The sequence below is a fragment of the Spea bombifrons genome, chromosome 1, assembly GCF_027358695.1.
Source record: "Spea bombifrons isolate aSpeBom1 chromosome 1, aSpeBom1.2.pri, whole genome shotgun sequence".
Classification (NCBI taxonomy): domain Eukaryota; kingdom Metazoa; phylum Chordata; class Amphibia; order Anura; family Pelobatidae; genus Spea; species Spea bombifrons.
Window position 1 is genome coordinate 72,983,825 of NC_071087.1, and position 18,150 is coordinate 73,001,974.

Consider the following 18,150-nt stretch of genomic DNA (forward strand, 5'->3'; position numbering starts at 1 on the left):
AGAGTCAGAAGCAGCGAGACGTGGCGCAAAACGCACTGGACCCCTTCTTTGGCGATCTCGCTGTACCTGGCGTTCCCGGAGGCGTAGATCAATGTGGCCAATGTAGGCGATGAGTTCTTCCAAGTCCGTGGGCAGGTCTCGGGCTGCTACTTCATCTTTCAGGCGGTCAGTCAGGCCATTAGTGAAGGCAGCAACCAAGGCGTCGTTGTTCCATGCCACTTCTGCAGCCAGGGTACGGAATTCAATGGCATAGTCCGATAAACTGCGTGTACCCTGACGCAATGAGAAGAGACTTGACGAGGCAATATGGCCGCGACCTGGCCTGTCAAACACTTGACGGAAAGTGGTTACAAAGTCATTATAATTGTTGACCACTGGAGAGTTGCGTTCCCAAAGAGGAGTTGCCCAGGCCAGAGCCCTGTCAGTGAGTAGGGCGATGACATACCCCACACGGGCTCTGTCGGAAGGAAACAAGTAGGGAGACATCTCGAAGTGAATGGAGCACTGATTGAGGAATCCACGACAGGTAGCAGGATCTCCTCCATATCTGGGAGGAGGAGGTAAACGGAGGGTATGAAGACCTGGGTCAGCAGGCGGTGGAACAGCAACAGGTGCAGCAGCGGGCACAGGAGGAGGACCACGTGCTGGATCAGTCCTCGCCAGGAGGGTTTGCAAAGCCTGAGCAAACTGGTCCATGCGATGATCCAGACTTTCAATACGGGCTTCACAGGTAGACATCTTCTGGCCAATCTCCGCGGGGTCCATGGTGACCCTTGGTACTGTAATGGTATGATGAGGCAGGACCCCAGATGGCGGAGGTAGCCAGGCCAAACAGGAACCAGAAAGTCAGAGAACCAACCGGGTCAGACAGGTAATCAGGATAAGCCGAATCAGAATCCAGAGACGAGGTCAACAAGCCGAATCAATACCAGACGAGCAGGAATCAGGAGCCGAATCAGGAGACAGGAACGAGGTCAACAAGCCAAGTCAAACCGGAGCAGTAGTCACAATCAATGCACAAGCAAATAGCAAAATACACCAACCAAGGGTGAACCAGAAGAGGAAGTCCAGGTTTAAATAGGGACAGGTGGAGGTGTGTCTAGCATTAAGGAGGTCACCTGAGGTTATAAGTACACGTTACGTATGTAACGTGTAATATTACTTTTTGGCCACACGGTGGCGCTGTGCTACCTGTTTGCCGCGTGGTCGGCCACGCGGTGAAGACGCCGACCGGGTAGCGGTGGTACTAGCTGCCCGGGAAGCCGGTCGAGGAGGCAGCGTCGCGGGAGCGGCCACGGCGCGGGACCGGAGAGGCAGGTAAGTCCTTACAGTACCCTTCCAAGCGGGCTGTGTGCCTTTCGTGCCTGTCCAAGCGAGCTCCCTGCCAAAAGACTTATTACCGGTATTTTATTTTGCCATACGTCCTGTTTCTTGCTTAGACTGTGTTACCCTTATTTGCTGGTCCTGTTATATACATAAAATACACTGCATTACCTGGATTTCTGCTTGTGGTGTCTTTGTTTGCGTAATCATGCACCGTGGGTTACAGACTGAACCTCAAGTATCCCCTGCGCATGGGCTCCTACCCGACCTGATCACCCGAGTCCTGACAATATATGTGAGAGAAAAAAAAATTCTCCTCTCTTCCTTTCTTACTCTACTCCCCTTTTAGATCCCCTCAGGTATAGGCACGTTGTTCTAGCCGTTTCATTGCTTGCTGAATCTAATACTTCTATATTATCTCATGCTGTCACAATAATCTTAACAGGGAAACTCCACTTATATTTTATGTTATGTTTCCTAAACATCAACGTGGCTGGGGAAAAGGTTTTCCTATCTTTTCTTGTTTGAAATGAGAGATCCTGAAATACCTTAATGTCAGAATATGGTCCCTCCTTGATTTTACTTAATCTAGCAGCTTTGATAATACTTTCTCTAATTTTAAATGTACGACAACAAATGATAATGTCTCCTGTTGCATTTGAAAGGAGAGATCTAGATTTTGGTAACCTATAATATTTGAAATAAAATACCGTATTGGCTCGAATATAGGCCGCACTTTTTTTCCCCACTTTAAGTCTTTAAAGTGGGGGTGCGGCCTATATTCGGGGTCTAGCGCCCGAAGCCCGGGACATGCAGTCCTGGGTGCCGGGCAGGCAGCGGGGTTAGGATACAGATTGCCCGCAGCGGTGCAGGGGACCTGTATCCTCCTCTCCGATACGCTCAGACAGCCTCCCCTGCCAGCACTTTCCACAGGGGGGTGCCGGCACGGGAGGTTGTCTAAGCGCATTGTGCAAACTCCCGGGTAAACAGTCTCCGCTGCCGGCACGCCTGCACGATGTGCTTTAACAATCTCCCTTGCCGGGAATTCCCACCGCACCGGCACCGGAAGTTGTACACGCGTATTGCGTAGATGTCCCCCGCCGGCCCCGCAAGACACCCGGGAGTCTGCTCTGGTAAGTCGGGGGGGGGGGGGGGCAGAGTGGCAGCATATCTCGGGGGGGGGACAGTGGCAGCATATCTCGGGGGGGGGGGGGAGGACAGTGGCAGCATATCCCGGGGGGGGGACAGTGGCAGCATATCTTGGGGGGGGGGAGTGGCAGCATGTTTTTTTGGTGCTTTTTTAAAGAAAAAAACCTTTTCTTTAAAAAAGCACCAAACTTTTAGGGTGCGGCCTATATCCGAGCCAATACGGTACATATTGTATTTTATTTCCATTATGTTCTGAACAGTGGTGAATGTCTCTTTTGTGTGCTGCACTCACTAAATATTTATTAGGTGGCTTTATTCACAAACTGTCAGGACCGGGGTCCGTTACCTACCTCGCGGCGGGAGTCGTCGTCGCGGGGAGCGGATCCCGGGCGTCAGATGCCTCGCGGCGCGATCGCCCATCCGCGGGGTAGGCCGTATCCCTGGCCTCGATTCAGCCGCGTACCGCGCTTAGCAAAAGCGCGCGCTTTCCTCGTGGCGGGGGGGCGTGGTTACGCCCCGGAGGCAGGAGATGGACAGAGGGAAGATGCTAATAAGGAAGGGAGGGGGAGGAGCTTGCCTACCGCTCCCATACCAATTATCATGCCCATGAGAGATGACCAGGTGTGCTCAGAAGGGGATCAGGTGTGCAGGGGAGGAGACCAGGTATACTCTGAAGGGGATCAGGTGTGCAGGGGAGGAGACCAGGTATGCTCTGCAGGGGAGGAGACCAGGTATACTCTGAAGGGGATCAGGTGTGCAGGGGAGGAGACCAGGTTTACTCTGAAGGGGATCAGGTGCGCAAGGGAGGGATCTCCAATCAGAGACACTATAAAGACCCTGCAAATCCTACACTAGTTGCTTGCTAGTTGAGCCGTGTTCCTTGTGGATACCCTATGACCTTCTGCTTGAAGATTTTGATGTTCCCTGCTTGACTTTCTGGTGATTGAACTTTGGCTACCCTTTCTCGGATTCCTCTACCTGCCTTTGCCCCTTTAATTGGAACTGTGCCTTCGTTTTTGAGAACTGTGCTGCCTGCCTGTTGACCCTGGAATTGTTTGCTAGACTACGGTACTGTGCTTTATGTCTTTTGAACTGTGTGTTTAAACTACCTTATTCATTAAAGCCTTTTGGTTACCTGATCCTGCGCTACGCTCCGTCTCTGGTTCTGACAAAACTAGCAAGCCATATGGAGCCTGCAGGAATGATGGATGCTATCCAAGCTCTGACACAGCAAATAGCTGTTATTGCCCAAACCTTGCAAGGGGTACAAGACCATCAATTGAACTTACAAAACCAAGTACAAGCCTTACAGGGGGGCCGCTTCCTATTCCAGCGGGTCCACCCCCTGTTCCACCCATGGAGCAACCAGGAGGAGTTGCTGCAGCAGCCCCTGAACCGCAGATACTGTTACCCGAAAGATTCAATGGAGACCGCAGTAAATACCGAGCCTTCATTACATCATGTGAAATGTGGTTTGTACTCAAACCCCGAACCTATGCTACAGACTTTGTTAGAGTGAGAACCGCTATTTCCCTGTTGTCCGGAGGCCCCCTAACCTGGGCCCAACATCTCCTACAGACTCAACACCCTGCGCTGGACACTTGGGTCCAATTCCGCCAAGCCATGGACATTTTATACGAGGACCCCCATACCAGAGCTACCGCCGAGGCGGCGATCCACAACCTACGTCAAGGTCGCCGACCCGTTGAGGATTATATCACCGAATTTTGTCGCTTATCCGTCGAAATAAATTGGAATGAACCTGCCCTACTTTATCAGTTTCGAGTAGGCCTAGCCGAGGCCCTCAAAGATGAACTAGCCCGAGTAGAGGGCCCTGATACCTTGGAAGCCATGATACATACAGTAACACAAATGGACAGGAGACTCCGTGAAAGGAGAATAGAACGTACACCTGTACAAGGATGGACTACTCGTACTCCCACTCGTCCCCAGACAACCCCAGCGGGGTACCCTTCACCAACCGCCTCTGGGGACGAACCCATGCAGATCGGGCTGACGAGGGGACCCTTATCTGAGTCCGAAAAGGCTCAAAGAAGGAGAAACAATCTCTGCATGTACTGTGGAGAACCAGGACACATCGTTCGTCACTGTACCAAGTTGGCCGCCCGAGGTAAGACTACTCCCCTGATTACTCCTGTCTTACTGAGTGGTACCTCCCGGCATTTATCCATTTCGGTCTCGTTACAGTGGGAAAATAAAGAAACCTCAACCACCGCCATCATTGACTCAGGAGCCAGCGAGAGCTTTATGGATATCACGCTGGCCCAGACCTTCAAGATCCCTACCCGTCCAAGATCCAGTCCACTAACCGTCCAGCTGGTAGATGGAAGAGCCATTACATCAGGTCCTGTTACCCTAGAGACAGTTCCTATCAAATTATACAGTGGTCCCGGACATATCGAAGCAATCAGCTTTAACCTCGTCCAGTCTCCTCTGTTTCCCCTGATCTTGGGTCTCCCGTGGCTTCGGCAACATGACCCCATCATTCGTTGGTCATCTGGAGAAGTCACCTTTTCGTCAAGGTTTTGTCAACAACATTGTCTCTCGTCTTCCCTTATTGCAACAGTTCAAGGAGAAGAAGGGATAGAAGCACCTAGGATACCCAGTTCATACCAAGAGTTCAGTCAAGTGTTCGATCCCAAAGAGGCAGAACGACTTCCACCCCACAGACCTTACGACTGCCCAATCGACCTTCTTCCAGGAGCAGCCATACCATTTGGAAAGATATTCCCACTCTCAGAACCTGAACTAAAGACTCTCAAAGAATACATAGACGAAAACCTGAATAAGGGCTTCATTCGACCTTCCACCTCACCAGCAGGTGCGGGGATATTTTTTATTGAAAAGAAGGATGGAGGCTTACGTCCCTGTGTGGATTATCGAGAACTCAACCACATAACTATTAAAAACAAATACCCACTGCCCTTAATCCCGGAGCTGATGGATCGACTCAGAGACGCTAAGATTTACACCAAGATCGACCTTCTAGGTGCATACAATTTGGTCCGTATCCGCAAGGGGGACGAGTGGAAGACGGCGTTCCACACCCGATATGGCCATTATGAGTATCGAGTCATGCCATTCGGCTTATGCAATTCTCCTGCCACCTTTCAGCATTTTTTGAACGATGTTTTCCGGGACATGTTGGATACCTTCGTCATAGTATATTTAGACGACATTTTGATTTATTCTACTCTCACAGAGCACAAAGAACACGTCCGGGCGGTGTTACAACGTCTCCAGCAACACCACCTATATGCTAAACTGTCTAAGTGCATTTTTGAGACTGATAGAGTGGAGTTCTTGGGGTATGTATTCACTCCCGGAAAGATCGAGATGGATCCTAAGAAGATCACTACCATCCTTCAATGGCCAGTACCTACCTCCGTGAAAGCAGTACAAAGGTTCATAGGCTTTGCTAACTTCTACCGCAGATTCATCAACAGTTTCTCCCGTATAGTTCAACCCATCACCGCTTTAACCAAGAAAAAGACTTCGTTTTCATGGAACCCCCAAGCCCAAAAAGCCTTTGAAATCTTAAAACAACGCTTTACAACCGCTCCCATCCTGATGATCCCTGACCCTCAGAAAGCTTACTACTTGGAAGTAGATGCGTCAGAGGGTGCGGTGGGTGCCATCCTGTCGCAGCGTGATGGGGAGAAAGACTCTTTACACCCTATCTCATTTTTCTCTAAACGACTAACCCCTGCAGAGACCAATTATAGTGTTGGGGACCGAGAACTCCTAGCTATTAAGATGGCTCTGGAAGAGTGGCGACATCTCCTAGAAGGGGCCATCCATCCAATCACGGTGTTCACGGATCACCGCAACCTCGAATACCTCAGGAAAGCCAAGAGACTATGCCCTCGACAGGCCCGATGGGCCCTTTTCTTCACGAGATTTCAATTGCATATCACTTATCGTCCAGGTACGAAGAACACTAAAGCTGATGCCCTATCCCGGTTGTACGAATCAGACGCCAAACTCCCCACCACGGACACCATACTACCCCCATCTCACTTTCTGGCGCTTCACTCTTCGATGGTAGAAGAACTTAGGGAACACAGTCGAGTTCTAGGCGACACCTCGGAAACTTCCTCCTTACAAGCCGAAAATGGACTGTTTTACCGAGGGCGTCAAATCTATGTTCCCCCTTTAACACGTAACACCGTTCTTCAGTACATCCATGATCATCCCTTAGCCGGACATGGAGGCCAAAGACAAACTTTAGAACTAGCTACCCGATCCTTTTGGTGGCCTACCATGAGAAGAGACATACAACAATACGTCCGCTCCTGTTCAACCTGTACCTGTTCCAAGGGAAGTAACTCTCCACCCGCCGGTCTCTTACAGCCTCTCCACGTTCCAGAGCGACCCTGGCATGACATAACCGTAGATTTTATAGTGGACTTACCTCCATCCCAAAGACACAACACCATCATGGTCGTGGTGGATAGATTGACCAAGATGGCCCACTTCGTACCCACCATCAAATTACCTACCTCAGCGGAAACGGCCGATCTGTTTATTAACTTCATTTTTCGCCTGCATGGTATCCCTCATTCGATCCTATCTGATAGAGGGGTCCAATTTACCTCCAAATTCTGGTCCGCCTTCTGTAAAGGATTACAAATCAAGAGACGCCTGTCCTCTGCTTACCATCCCAACACCAATGGCCAAACAGAAAGAATCAACCAGATACTGGAACAATACCTTCGATGTTATGTGGCACATCAGCAAGATGACTGGTTACAGCTGTTGCCCATGGCGGAGTTCGCCTAAAACAACCACACTCAGAAATCTATCGGCATGTCTCCTTTTTGGGCCAATTATGGGTACCATCCGTCTTTTCTCATCGACTTACCCCCAGCCCGTAATACCCCACCAGTGGGTGACCGTCTTCAGTTGTTGCAATAGATCCTTCCCATATTAAAGACTTTGCTTCGCAAAGCACAACAGGACCATAAGAAGTTTTACGACAAACACAGAAGTAAACCCCCTTCCTATCAAGTGGGAGATAAGGTGTGGCTCTCCTCAGCACACATCAAGACTACAGGTCCTTCAAAGAAATTGAGTCCACGGTTTCATGGACCCTTTCCCATCACGGCCCTGGTGGGTCCTGCTGCAGTTCGTCTACAACTTCCGCCATCATGGCGCATCCATCCCACTTTTCACGTTTCATTGATTAAATCCTGGGTCCCGGAATCCACTCCAAGAAAAGGCCAACCACCCCCTCCGGTTAGTGTGGAGGGATCTGAGGAGTTCGAGGTTGAAAGGATTCTGGATTCCCGCATTTGTAGGGGGCGTTTGGAATACCTTGTCTTGTGGAAAGGTTATGGCCGAGAAGAATGTACTTGGGAACCTCACTGCAACATCCACGCCCCTGCGAAACTCCACCAGAAATTCCACCAATCACATCCAGGACGTCCTGGTCCTAGAGACGCCCGGAGGTCGTCTGTAAGGAGGGGGGTGTGTCAGGACCGGGGTCCGTTACCTACCTCGCGGCGGGAGTCGTCGTCGCGGGGAGCGGATCCCGGGCGTCAGATGCCTCGCGGCGCGATCGCCCGTCCGCGGGGTAGGCCGTATCCCCGGCCTCGATTCTGCCGCGTACCGCGCTTAGCAAAAGTGCGCGCTTTCCTCGTGGCGGGGGGGGCGTGGTTACGCCCCGGAGGCAGGAGATGGACAGAGGGAAGATGCTAATCAGGAAGGGAGGGGGAGGAGCTTGCCTAGCGCTCCCATACCAATTACCATGCCCATGAGAGATGACCAGGTCTGCTCAGAAGGGGATCAGGTGTGCAGGGGAGGAGACCAGGTATACTCTGAATGGGATCAGGTGTGCAGGGGAGGAGACCAGGTATGCTCTGAAGGGGATCAGGTGTGCAGGGGAGGAGACCAGGTATACTCTGAAGGGGATCAGGTGTGCAGGGGAGGAGACCAGGTTTACTCTGAAGGGGATCAGGTGCGCAAGGGAGGGATCTCCAATCAGAGACACTATAAAGACCCTGCAAATCCTACACTAGTTGCTTGCTAGTTGAGCTGTGTTCCTTGTGGATACCCTACGACCTTCTGCTTGAAGATTTTGATGTTCCCTGCTTGACTTTCTGGTGATTGAACTTTGGCTACCCTTTCTCGGATTCCTCTACCTGCCTTTGCCCCTTTAATTGGAACTGTGCCTTCGTTTTTGAGAACTGTGCTGCCTGCCTGTTGACCCTGGAATTGTTTGCTAGACTACGGTACTGTGCTTTATGTCTTTTGAACTGTGTGTTTAAAACTACCTTATTCATTAAAGCCTTTTGGTTACCTGATCCTGCGCTACGCTCCGTCTCTGGTTCTGACACAAACCACTTAAAATATTGCGCTTATCAGCACCCATTGTTATTTAACCTATAATATTTATCTAAGACAGATTCCTCCTCATTGACATCTAGTACTCTAAAAAAAGGCATTTAAGTAACCCCCCATATGTTGCTGTGTAATGTCTACTGGGATATTCCGAAGTCTTAAATTATTCCTTCTAGCTCTGTCTTCTATTTCCACCAGCTTCAATTCCAAATCCCTTAACTTAGATTGTTGTTTAGATGTCTTTCTGAGTGCAAATAATAGTCAAAATTTCCGATCTTCTCTTCCACTGTCTTGACTCTTTGCCCCAGGAAAGTCATCTCCTTTTTCAAGTCTTTTGTATTATCTTGGATCTCGTGTTTTGAGCAACAGTTTATCCGGATACACCAGAATATATTAAAATCTGTTTTAACGGTCTGTTGTTCCAAATTTATCTGAGTAACTAATTGATCTTCCATACCATATAAATCTTTATCTGGAGAATTGATCTGTCACACTTCTCTTAGACTCTTACCGGATTGTGGTGAAAACAAATGTGAGAGTCTTTTATCTTGCCTATCTTGTTTATCTTTCTTAACTCTATCCCTTTCCCGTTTTGGGAGAGACTTTTGTTCAGCCATTTTCCTAGTGGCCATTATGTCCGCCCTGGCTTTTTAGGCAATACTCTTATATTGATTTAATCTGGTATGACTATTAAATATTATTCTTGTGCTCTTATGATCTTATGTTCTGTAAAATTATCAGGCCTCCGCCAGATTGAACCAATGAAATTAACTTTTAGATATTCAGATATTGAGATGATAAATATATATTTGCAAAGTCGATCTTGCTATTTCAGCCAACCAATGTTAGTTAAATCCAAAAAGCCAAGAGATCATATATAATTCATTTACAGATGTATTTTACCAGTATAAAAATACTGAGGAGATCTAATAAATCTTCTATAACTACCACTACAAGGGAGTTACAATATATACTTTCAAAATCCAGTTTCTTTTAATGTCTTCTCCTTGCTTCTCCCCCCTGCTGGATGCCAGCTGGCGGGCTAACGGGCGTTACAGCTCATCCAGAGACGTGGCACGCAGCGTGCGTCGTCACGTCATCGCCCTCCCCTAATTTTGATTAATGCAAAATTTTTTATATTCTCGGCATTACTGGAAACATATATATTACATTCTCCAATTTCCCATGCTATGTGGAAAAATTGCAGAGCCACTTGGTCCCACCCCTTCCAGGTTAATGGCACTCTAAACTGTTCAGTACAGACTGGTGTTAGCAAGGTTTAATCCTAAATCATGCTACTCGGCAAATAACATTCAAGCATGTGTGCACATTAATGTTGCATAACAAGAAGTGGACAGCAGTTATCATTGAAATAAATGAGATGCATTTCTTATTAAAATGCCACTGACATCACTGAAAGAAAGACATTTTATTTTTCAGATTGTTTTATGCCCTAATAATTCTAATTATAGAATATGTTTGGTATAGTCCAACAGAAATACTTCTTGGAAGCTTCATTGGAATTTATGCATTTAACTGTAAATTGCCTTCTTGTTGTAGATTGAAGGAGAAATTCAAGTTCTGACTCGCATGATGGTTGTTCCAAGTGCTGGCAATAAGAGAGGAGGAGGAAAAGATCTGCCAATCAACAAAGGAGAAATCCTAGAAGTGATTCAGTTCACAAATCAAGAAAAAATACTGTGTAGAAATAGTAAAGGAAAATGTATGTTTGTCTTAGCATTAGTTATTTCATTAGCACAGTTATTAATGTGCATGATTACAAATACTGAAGTAGTCAGAGTTATTTTAAATGTTGGGGTGTGATCTTCTATATGTTAGTAAATATCTTTTGCGCTCTAAAAATTCCAAATATTGTCACAAGTTTTGGCTTTCCAGCTCTCTCTCTCCTCTCTAATAAAACAAATATTAGACTGACTGTTTGGTAGGTGGAATTATGAAAAAGTAACCAACAAGATGTATAACTATGAAACAAAGAGAGGTGTAGTCAAGCAGCAAGGCAAAGCATATACAGATAGTTACAAAGTTACAATATTGCAGTTACCGTATGTGCTCGATTATAAGAGGTTTTTTTCAGAGCAAATGCTCTGAAAAATACCCCATATCTTATATGCGAGGTCATCTTATAATCAGACCTGGATTCTCCTCTCTGGCAGCCAGTGAACGTCTGTGTGATGCGTGCAGACAACTTCCGCGGCTGCCAGCACTTCTGCCGGAACGTCTATGACGGAGCGCCGGCATGACATGACCTTCCGGTGCTCCACCATAGAAGCCCTGGCGGTACCGGCCAGCAGCAGCGGAGGTTGTCTGCCCACGTTGCCCAAACGTCCGCCGGCTTCCCCTACTTGACACAATGGAGTCTGGAGCACGGGGGACAAGTCTAGGGATGCATCGGTAAGTCAAGGGGCATATAGGGAGGAATAAGGCATTTCTGGGGGGCAGAGTGGTCAATAGGGGGGCATAAGGCATATATGGGGGGCAGAGAGGCATATAGGGAGTATAAGGCATATCAGGGGGGCAGAGTACCATATAGGGTGGAAAAGGCATATTAGGGGGCTGGAGTGGCATATAGGGGGTATAAGGCATATCTGGGGGCCAGAGAAGTAAGCCGTGGGGGCAGATGTCCATAACTGGGGGGCAGGTTGGAAAATGCATTTTTTTTCTCAATCATTATTAAATATGAAAAAAAGTTTACATGTGGATTAATAGTTACTAATAAAATGTTTTTCCTATAGCTTAATCTTATATTAAGGTTTTTTCCTTTTTTCTAAATTAATATTCAAATTTTGGAGGGTCATCTTATAATAGAGTAAATACGGTATTTATATGAATTTTCATTTAAGTTGTAAAGGATGCACAATGCCAGAATCGTCATTAATAATGATACGATCAGACATAGTAGCACCCGTGGAAAACAATTGAATTGTATGGTTTTCATCATAATTTAATTTTAATTTAATGTTAACTGTTGCTATATTTTGATTATCAAGAAACACATAATCTAAGGTGACATTTCTTTTCAATCTTTCAGATGGTTATGTTAAAAGAAGATATGTTTTAGAACCGTAAGTAATTTATTGAAAATACTTTTCCATTAATCTATGCATTTTAATGTCAAAATGTTGTCACTAAACAAGTAATACCATCAATGTTACTAGTGCTCCAGAAGGGCAGATTCCTTTTGAAATGTGCATCAGGACCCAAAAAAGGGGTAATAAAAATAGTTTCACCTTCATTCACTTATGTACCAGCAATGTATGGTGAAACACTGATTTTTAGGTTCTTTGCAGTACTAAAAAGACTAGCAAATGATTTGAGTTTTGAGATTGGAGTTTATTTACTATAATTCAGTTGTAGGGAGATGAAAAATGCTTCTCTGATTTGACAACACTGGGCCAAAAGTAAAAACATTTATTTTACTTGCACCTCCATGTATAGCCACACGGGTTTTTAGAATTACAAGGAGTTTAGGCAGTTTTTAAACCTTGACTGGATCCTTTTGAGATATTGTGCCTGAGCTTAAATTGCAGTTCCTGCAGATGTGTTTATAAGACTGAATAGAGTTTTTTTTTTTTTTTTTTCCTCAATCTGTTTGAAGACACTGTATTATTTGTCCATTAATCTCTTATAAGAATGAGTTAGGTGTTCATAATGGATACTTGCATTTTCCCCTTTGCTTAAGGATTCCAAAAAAAAAAAAGACTGTACAATGTCCTTTTAGTGAATTATTAATTGGTTAAAGCTTAAGACCTGAAGGTTTTTCAATATTTTTGTTAAATTGTTTTCAACAAAAATTTCCTTTTTTCATTTCTTTCCTTTCATTTAACTACACAATTTATTTATTGTTTTCTATATTGTTTTTTAAAAATACTATATAATTATATATCATGTTACCCAGATGTGCAGCTTTCTGAGTTTGCTCTAACAGCAGTTCTTCCTCATCAGTATTAACATTAGGTGGTTTATAACATATCCCAACCAGTAGTTGATTTCCTTTTTAGCCCCAAGCTGATATCTACCCATGAAGCTTCCACATTTTCCTTGTCACATTCAAGTTGCTTAATATTAGACTTTAGCTCATTGTTAACATACAAGCATACTCCACCACCCTTCCTGCTTTTTCTATGCTTCCTAAATAACGTGTAACCATTTAAGTTAACATCCCACCATGTTTCCGTTTCACTTTTTAATATTTATCTTTTTTTTTGACACCAATATATTGAGCACTTTTATAATTTTTGTGTGTATGTGTATATATATATATATATATATATATATATATATATATATATAATTTTTTTAATTTTTTTGTCACCAATATATTGAGAAATTTCCGTTATGCCTATTATGACATATTGCTTAGTGTATGCTTATAAAAAAGAATAATATGCTTGATTCTCGTGTTTGTGAATATAAATCAAAATTTTTTTAGATTCAATATGAAGATTCATTAAAGATATTATTTTCAACATACATTTGATGGGCTGGAAACATCATATTTGTTTGTGAGTGCAACTACAAACATCACCTATCTAAACTAGCATTTATACACTTTACACTATATTTTATTATTTTTTCCTTACATGCACCTGCGCCCCAATTATCTGTTCATTAGTGTATGCTTAGTCATCCCCCCCCTTGTTCCGATCTAAAGCCCCGCTCCTTTCTGTCCCATCTACCTTTTCTAGATTTCTGTGCCCCCCCTACAACTAGTTTAAAATCCCCTCTAGCCATCCTGTTCCCCAGCACAGCAGACCCTCTTCCGTTTAGGTGCAATCCATCACGGCTATAAAGATTGTACCCAAGCACAAAATCAGCCCAGTGCTCTAAAAAGCCAAAGCCCTCCTTCCTACACGATGACTTTAGCCACACATTAACCTCACTAATCTCCCGCTGCCTTTCTACTTTTGCGCACGGGACAGGTAATATTTCTGAGAATACTACCTTGGAGGTCCTTTTCTTCAGTCTACCTCCAAATTCCCTGAAATAATTTGTTAGGACCTTCAATTTTCCACTGACTTTGTCATTGGTACGAATATGGACCATGACAGCTGGGTCTTCCCTGGCCCCTCCCAATAATCCATCCACTCTGTCAGCAACATGCCGGACCCAAGCACCCAGGAGACAGCAAACTCTCCGGTTGAGCAGATCAGAGTGGTAGATTACCCTATCTACTCTCTTAATTATAGAGTCCTCTACCACCACAATCTGTCTAGCCTTTCTTATACTCTCAACCCCACCCGTACTAGAGGGGCTGTTCCCTCGACTGTAAGAAGGAACAGCTTCCTCCAGTACAGCTACTCCTGATTTGATGCACCCAACATCTTCACTCAAGCGGGCAAATCTGTTAAGCTGCACAAGGTCAAGACTAGCTAAACCTTTCCTCTTCCCTCCCCTCTGCTACCACGTATAACTGTCATCCAGCTACGTGCTTGTTGCTCAGCTGACTTATCTCCTCCCTCTCCACTACCTGCCATCACTACACTCTGCTCAGTGAGCAGTAGACTCCTTTCAAGATTGTGAATCTGTCTCAAAATTGCAATTTTTCCAATATGAGCTTCCAGAGAAGCCACTTGCTCACACCTGCCACAGTACCTTGTCTAATTTTATTTTTAAACTCCTGTTTTCTTTTTTAACTCCTACTTAAAACAGCCTACTTCAAAAGAGACTATCTCTATGCAGGAGAGACTCAAGGTTGCTTCAAGTAAAATCCCAGGAACCAAAAGTGTTAAAAGGCCCAAACAGGTACCTAGGAAGGGACAGAATCTTAACTCCTCGGCATCCATGTGTACTGGATAAAGATGATGTCAGTGCTAGGCAGATGTATGAGAAAGAATCTTATGTGATGGGATTGGGAGTCTCAGTACACTAAAAAAGTCATGATACACCTGAAGTTACACTTTAGTGTGACTAATCCTTTTTAATAAAATATGCAGATTGAAATAGAATAAATAACACAATACCTTTACTTTTCCTCTCTCTGATTTCTGGGCCTAGAATGTTTTGTCCTCTAGAGTGACTACAAAATCAAGAGGATGTTTTATCTCTGGATAAGGAAAAAATTAAATAGTTCAATTTATTCCTGCAGAAACACAAAACCCAAACACACACACCAGGACAGGTTCTGCCACATCGACCCCCAAACACACACACCAGGACAGGCTCTGCCACACAAACACCCACACTAGGACAGGCTCTGCCACACCGACACCCAGACACACATACCAGGACAGGCCCTGCCACACTGACTCAGACATCCTGACGCGCTAAGGTACAACAATAAAAACAAATGTATTTAGTGTTTTTTTCCCCTTGTGAATCACCCCCAGCCAGTCCTTCCATTTAGTATTGATTTATGTGATGGCTCCAGCCCCCTTCCCTGTGTATTGATGCCCCAACACCCTTGTGTATTTATGCCCCCTGCCACCCCCTTTTTAGTATTAATTTATGTGATACTCCCACCCCCTTGTGTTTTGCTAACAGCCAGCTCCATGTGTATTTGTGCTCTCCAGCCAGCTCCCCATTGTGTATTGTTGCCCCAATCATCTTGTGTACTCCTACCCCCCACCCCAGCCAGCCCCTATTTTTATAAATACCAATACTTTTTTACCTGACTTTCACGCCTGCTCTCCTCCACGAGACTGACTGTCATCCAAAGAACTCTAGTGGCTGTGTGCGCCCGCACCCTCCAGCGTCACATTGTGTCTTTAAGGGGCAGGACGAATAGCCTCACAGAATCAATAGGCGATAGGCAAGATTTACCGGTGGGCCAGTCTGGCCCTGTGTATGGATGCTGTATATGGATGCATCAAAAGCATTACCCCCATTAGAATTTTTTTTTGGAGACGTGATGACGTGAACACAAGCACGTCGTAGGAGGTGGGGCAGCGCACTCATCTCAGTGGGACGAACTTCAGGATCTTCAAGCTCGTAGAAGTCTCAATCCCTCTTCATCTGTGTTCCAGGATTTCGTGGTTGCTCATTTTGAAGAAATCAAGAAGGAAATAGCCAAACGCTCTATAGAAATTAAGCAAGAGCTAAGTGAGCTGACTAATAAGATCTTAATTGTTGAATTGAAAATATCAAATCTTTATCTGACCCCTGGACAAACGAGAACTTCATGGTCATCATGACCATTAACCGAAATAGGGCGAGGAGCTGAAGCAATGAATTGGTTGCAAACAAGTGGTTTCAGCAGCGAGACATGGAAGACGTTCGGAATACGCATGTTGGGAGGAAGATCTAAGGCATAAACCACCGGATTAACCTTGCGCAGAATACGGTAGGGACCCACAAAACGAGGGGCCAGTTTGTGAGAGGGAACCCGGAGGTTCAGATTGCGAGAGGATAACCAAACCCTCTCCCCGACCTGGTAGGAAGGAGCCGGAAGCCGTTTGCGGTCAGCCTAGAGCTTGTACGTGGGTAAGCCCACCTAGAGTGTGTCCCCGACCGGACCCTAGGTGCGAGCGTTTCCCGGGCGAGTGGGGCAGTAAAGACATAGGCCCTCCCTCCTACGCTACGCTCTCTCGGCCTCAGAGAGCCGGGTAGCCTCCAACTGCATAGGCTTAACGCCCTCTGGCAGGACGTCCACAGGAGGCGCGGGAGGAACGGGTGGGATCAAAAAGGTTGGCGCCAACCTTATAGGATGCCTTCTCAGGCGTTCCTTGAAAGAGGGTCTATCCATAAGCCTTGTATCAATAAGGGTCAGGAAAGTGATTAAGGCTTCGATGTCAGTAGGGAGATCCCTGGCTGCTACTTCATCCTTAATGGAATCGTTCAGACCATGGAAGAAAGCAGCCACTAGAGCCTCGTTGTTCCACCTGACCTCTGCTGCCCAGGTACGGAACTCAATCGCATAATCAGACACAGTCCTATTCCCCTGGCGAATGGACATAAGATGTTTGGCAGCAGAGGTAGCACGGGCTGGAACGTCGAAGACTCTATGGAAAAAAAACACAAACTCTGCATAACTCTGCCAATCCTGGCCCGCTGGGTCGGAAAAGCCTGTGGCACCAATGGAATATCCTTGGGGGAAACTACCAATGAGAAGGATTTAGGAATAATGGTTGACAACAGACTTGGCAACAGTGCACAATGCCAGCAAGCAGCTGCGAGGGCCAATAAGGTTCTGGCATGCATAAAAAGAGGTATTGATTCAAGGGAGGAGGATATTATCTTGCCTCTTTACAGGTCATTGGTAAGACCTCACCTTGAATATGCGGTACAATTCTGGGCACCGGTCCTTACAAAAGACATTATGGAATTAGAAAAAGTGCAAAGGAGGGCTACGAAATTAATAAGGGGATTGGGAGATACTAGTTATGAAGAGAGACTAAAAAAGTTAAAATTATATACGCTGGAAAAACGGCGTCTCAGAGGGGATATGATAACATTATACAAATATATGCAGGGCCAATAAAGAGCTCTTCGGTGACCTGTTCATTAACAGAAATGTACAAAGAACAAGAGGTCACCCTCTGAGACTGGAAGAGCGCAGGATTCATAGATGACAAAGGATGGGATTCTTCACAGTGAGGACAATTAAGGTATGGAATTCACTTCCAAGGGAGGTAGTGTTAGCCAATACATTAGATACCTTCAAAAGGGGCCTCAATATTTTCTTAGAAAGGCATGATATTCAGGGATATAAATAGAATAACATTAATATTTTAGAGCTTCTTGATCCAAGGAGAAATCCGATTGCCTCTTGGAGTCAAGAAGGATTTTTTTCCCCTGATGGCAGAATTCAAAGTAGCTTAATTGGGGGTTTTTTGCCTTCTTTTGGATCAAGAATAGAAAGGTTAGGTAGAAGGGTTGAGCTTGATGGACTTAGGTCTTTTTTCAACCTTATGAACTATGTAATTATGTAACTATGTAATTCGAGATATATGCCAACCTGGTTCAAAAAACCACAGCACTGGATGGGGTCCCCTGTCATAGCGTTGGGGCAGGGGAGCAGTCCCACACATGCCTCTGGGAGCCAGTGGCTCGGCTGCAACGGCTGGTGCAGGAACAACGTAAGGAGTCGGAGCTATAGGTTGTGCAGGTGGTGGTTCTAAATGCGCCGTACGGTTAAGGAGCGTTTGTACTGCAGCAGCCAACTGATCCAACCTGTGATCCTGTTGGTCTAACCGGGTGAAGACAGTAGGAACAGGATGAGTACCAGTACCATCAGGATTCATGGCCCTTTCGTAATGTCAGGGTACCAGTGAATCAGGACGGAGGCAAAAAGGTACTGGTCAAAATGTTTATTAAAATAAAATAACAAGAATCCAAAACGTAAGACAAGCGGGTGGT

The 18,150-nt window shown here is 45.6% G+C and overlaps 1 protein-coding gene across 1 annotated transcript in view; it reads left to right on the plus strand.

The window, feature by feature from the left end:
* The window catches only part of LOC128496705 (FYN-binding protein 1-like), a 216,209-nt gene that overhangs the window by 190,290 nt on the left and 7,769 nt on the right, over nucleotides 1-18,150 (plus strand). Inside the window, exons 13-14 of the mRNA XM_053466500.1 lie at nucleotides 10,396-10,558; nucleotides 11,885-11,918. Of these exons, the coding sequence (XP_053322475.1) occupies nucleotides 10,396-10,558; nucleotides 11,885-11,918 (197 nt within the window). The remainder of the gene's footprint in view (nucleotides 1-10,395; nucleotides 10,559-11,884; nucleotides 11,919-18,150) is intronic.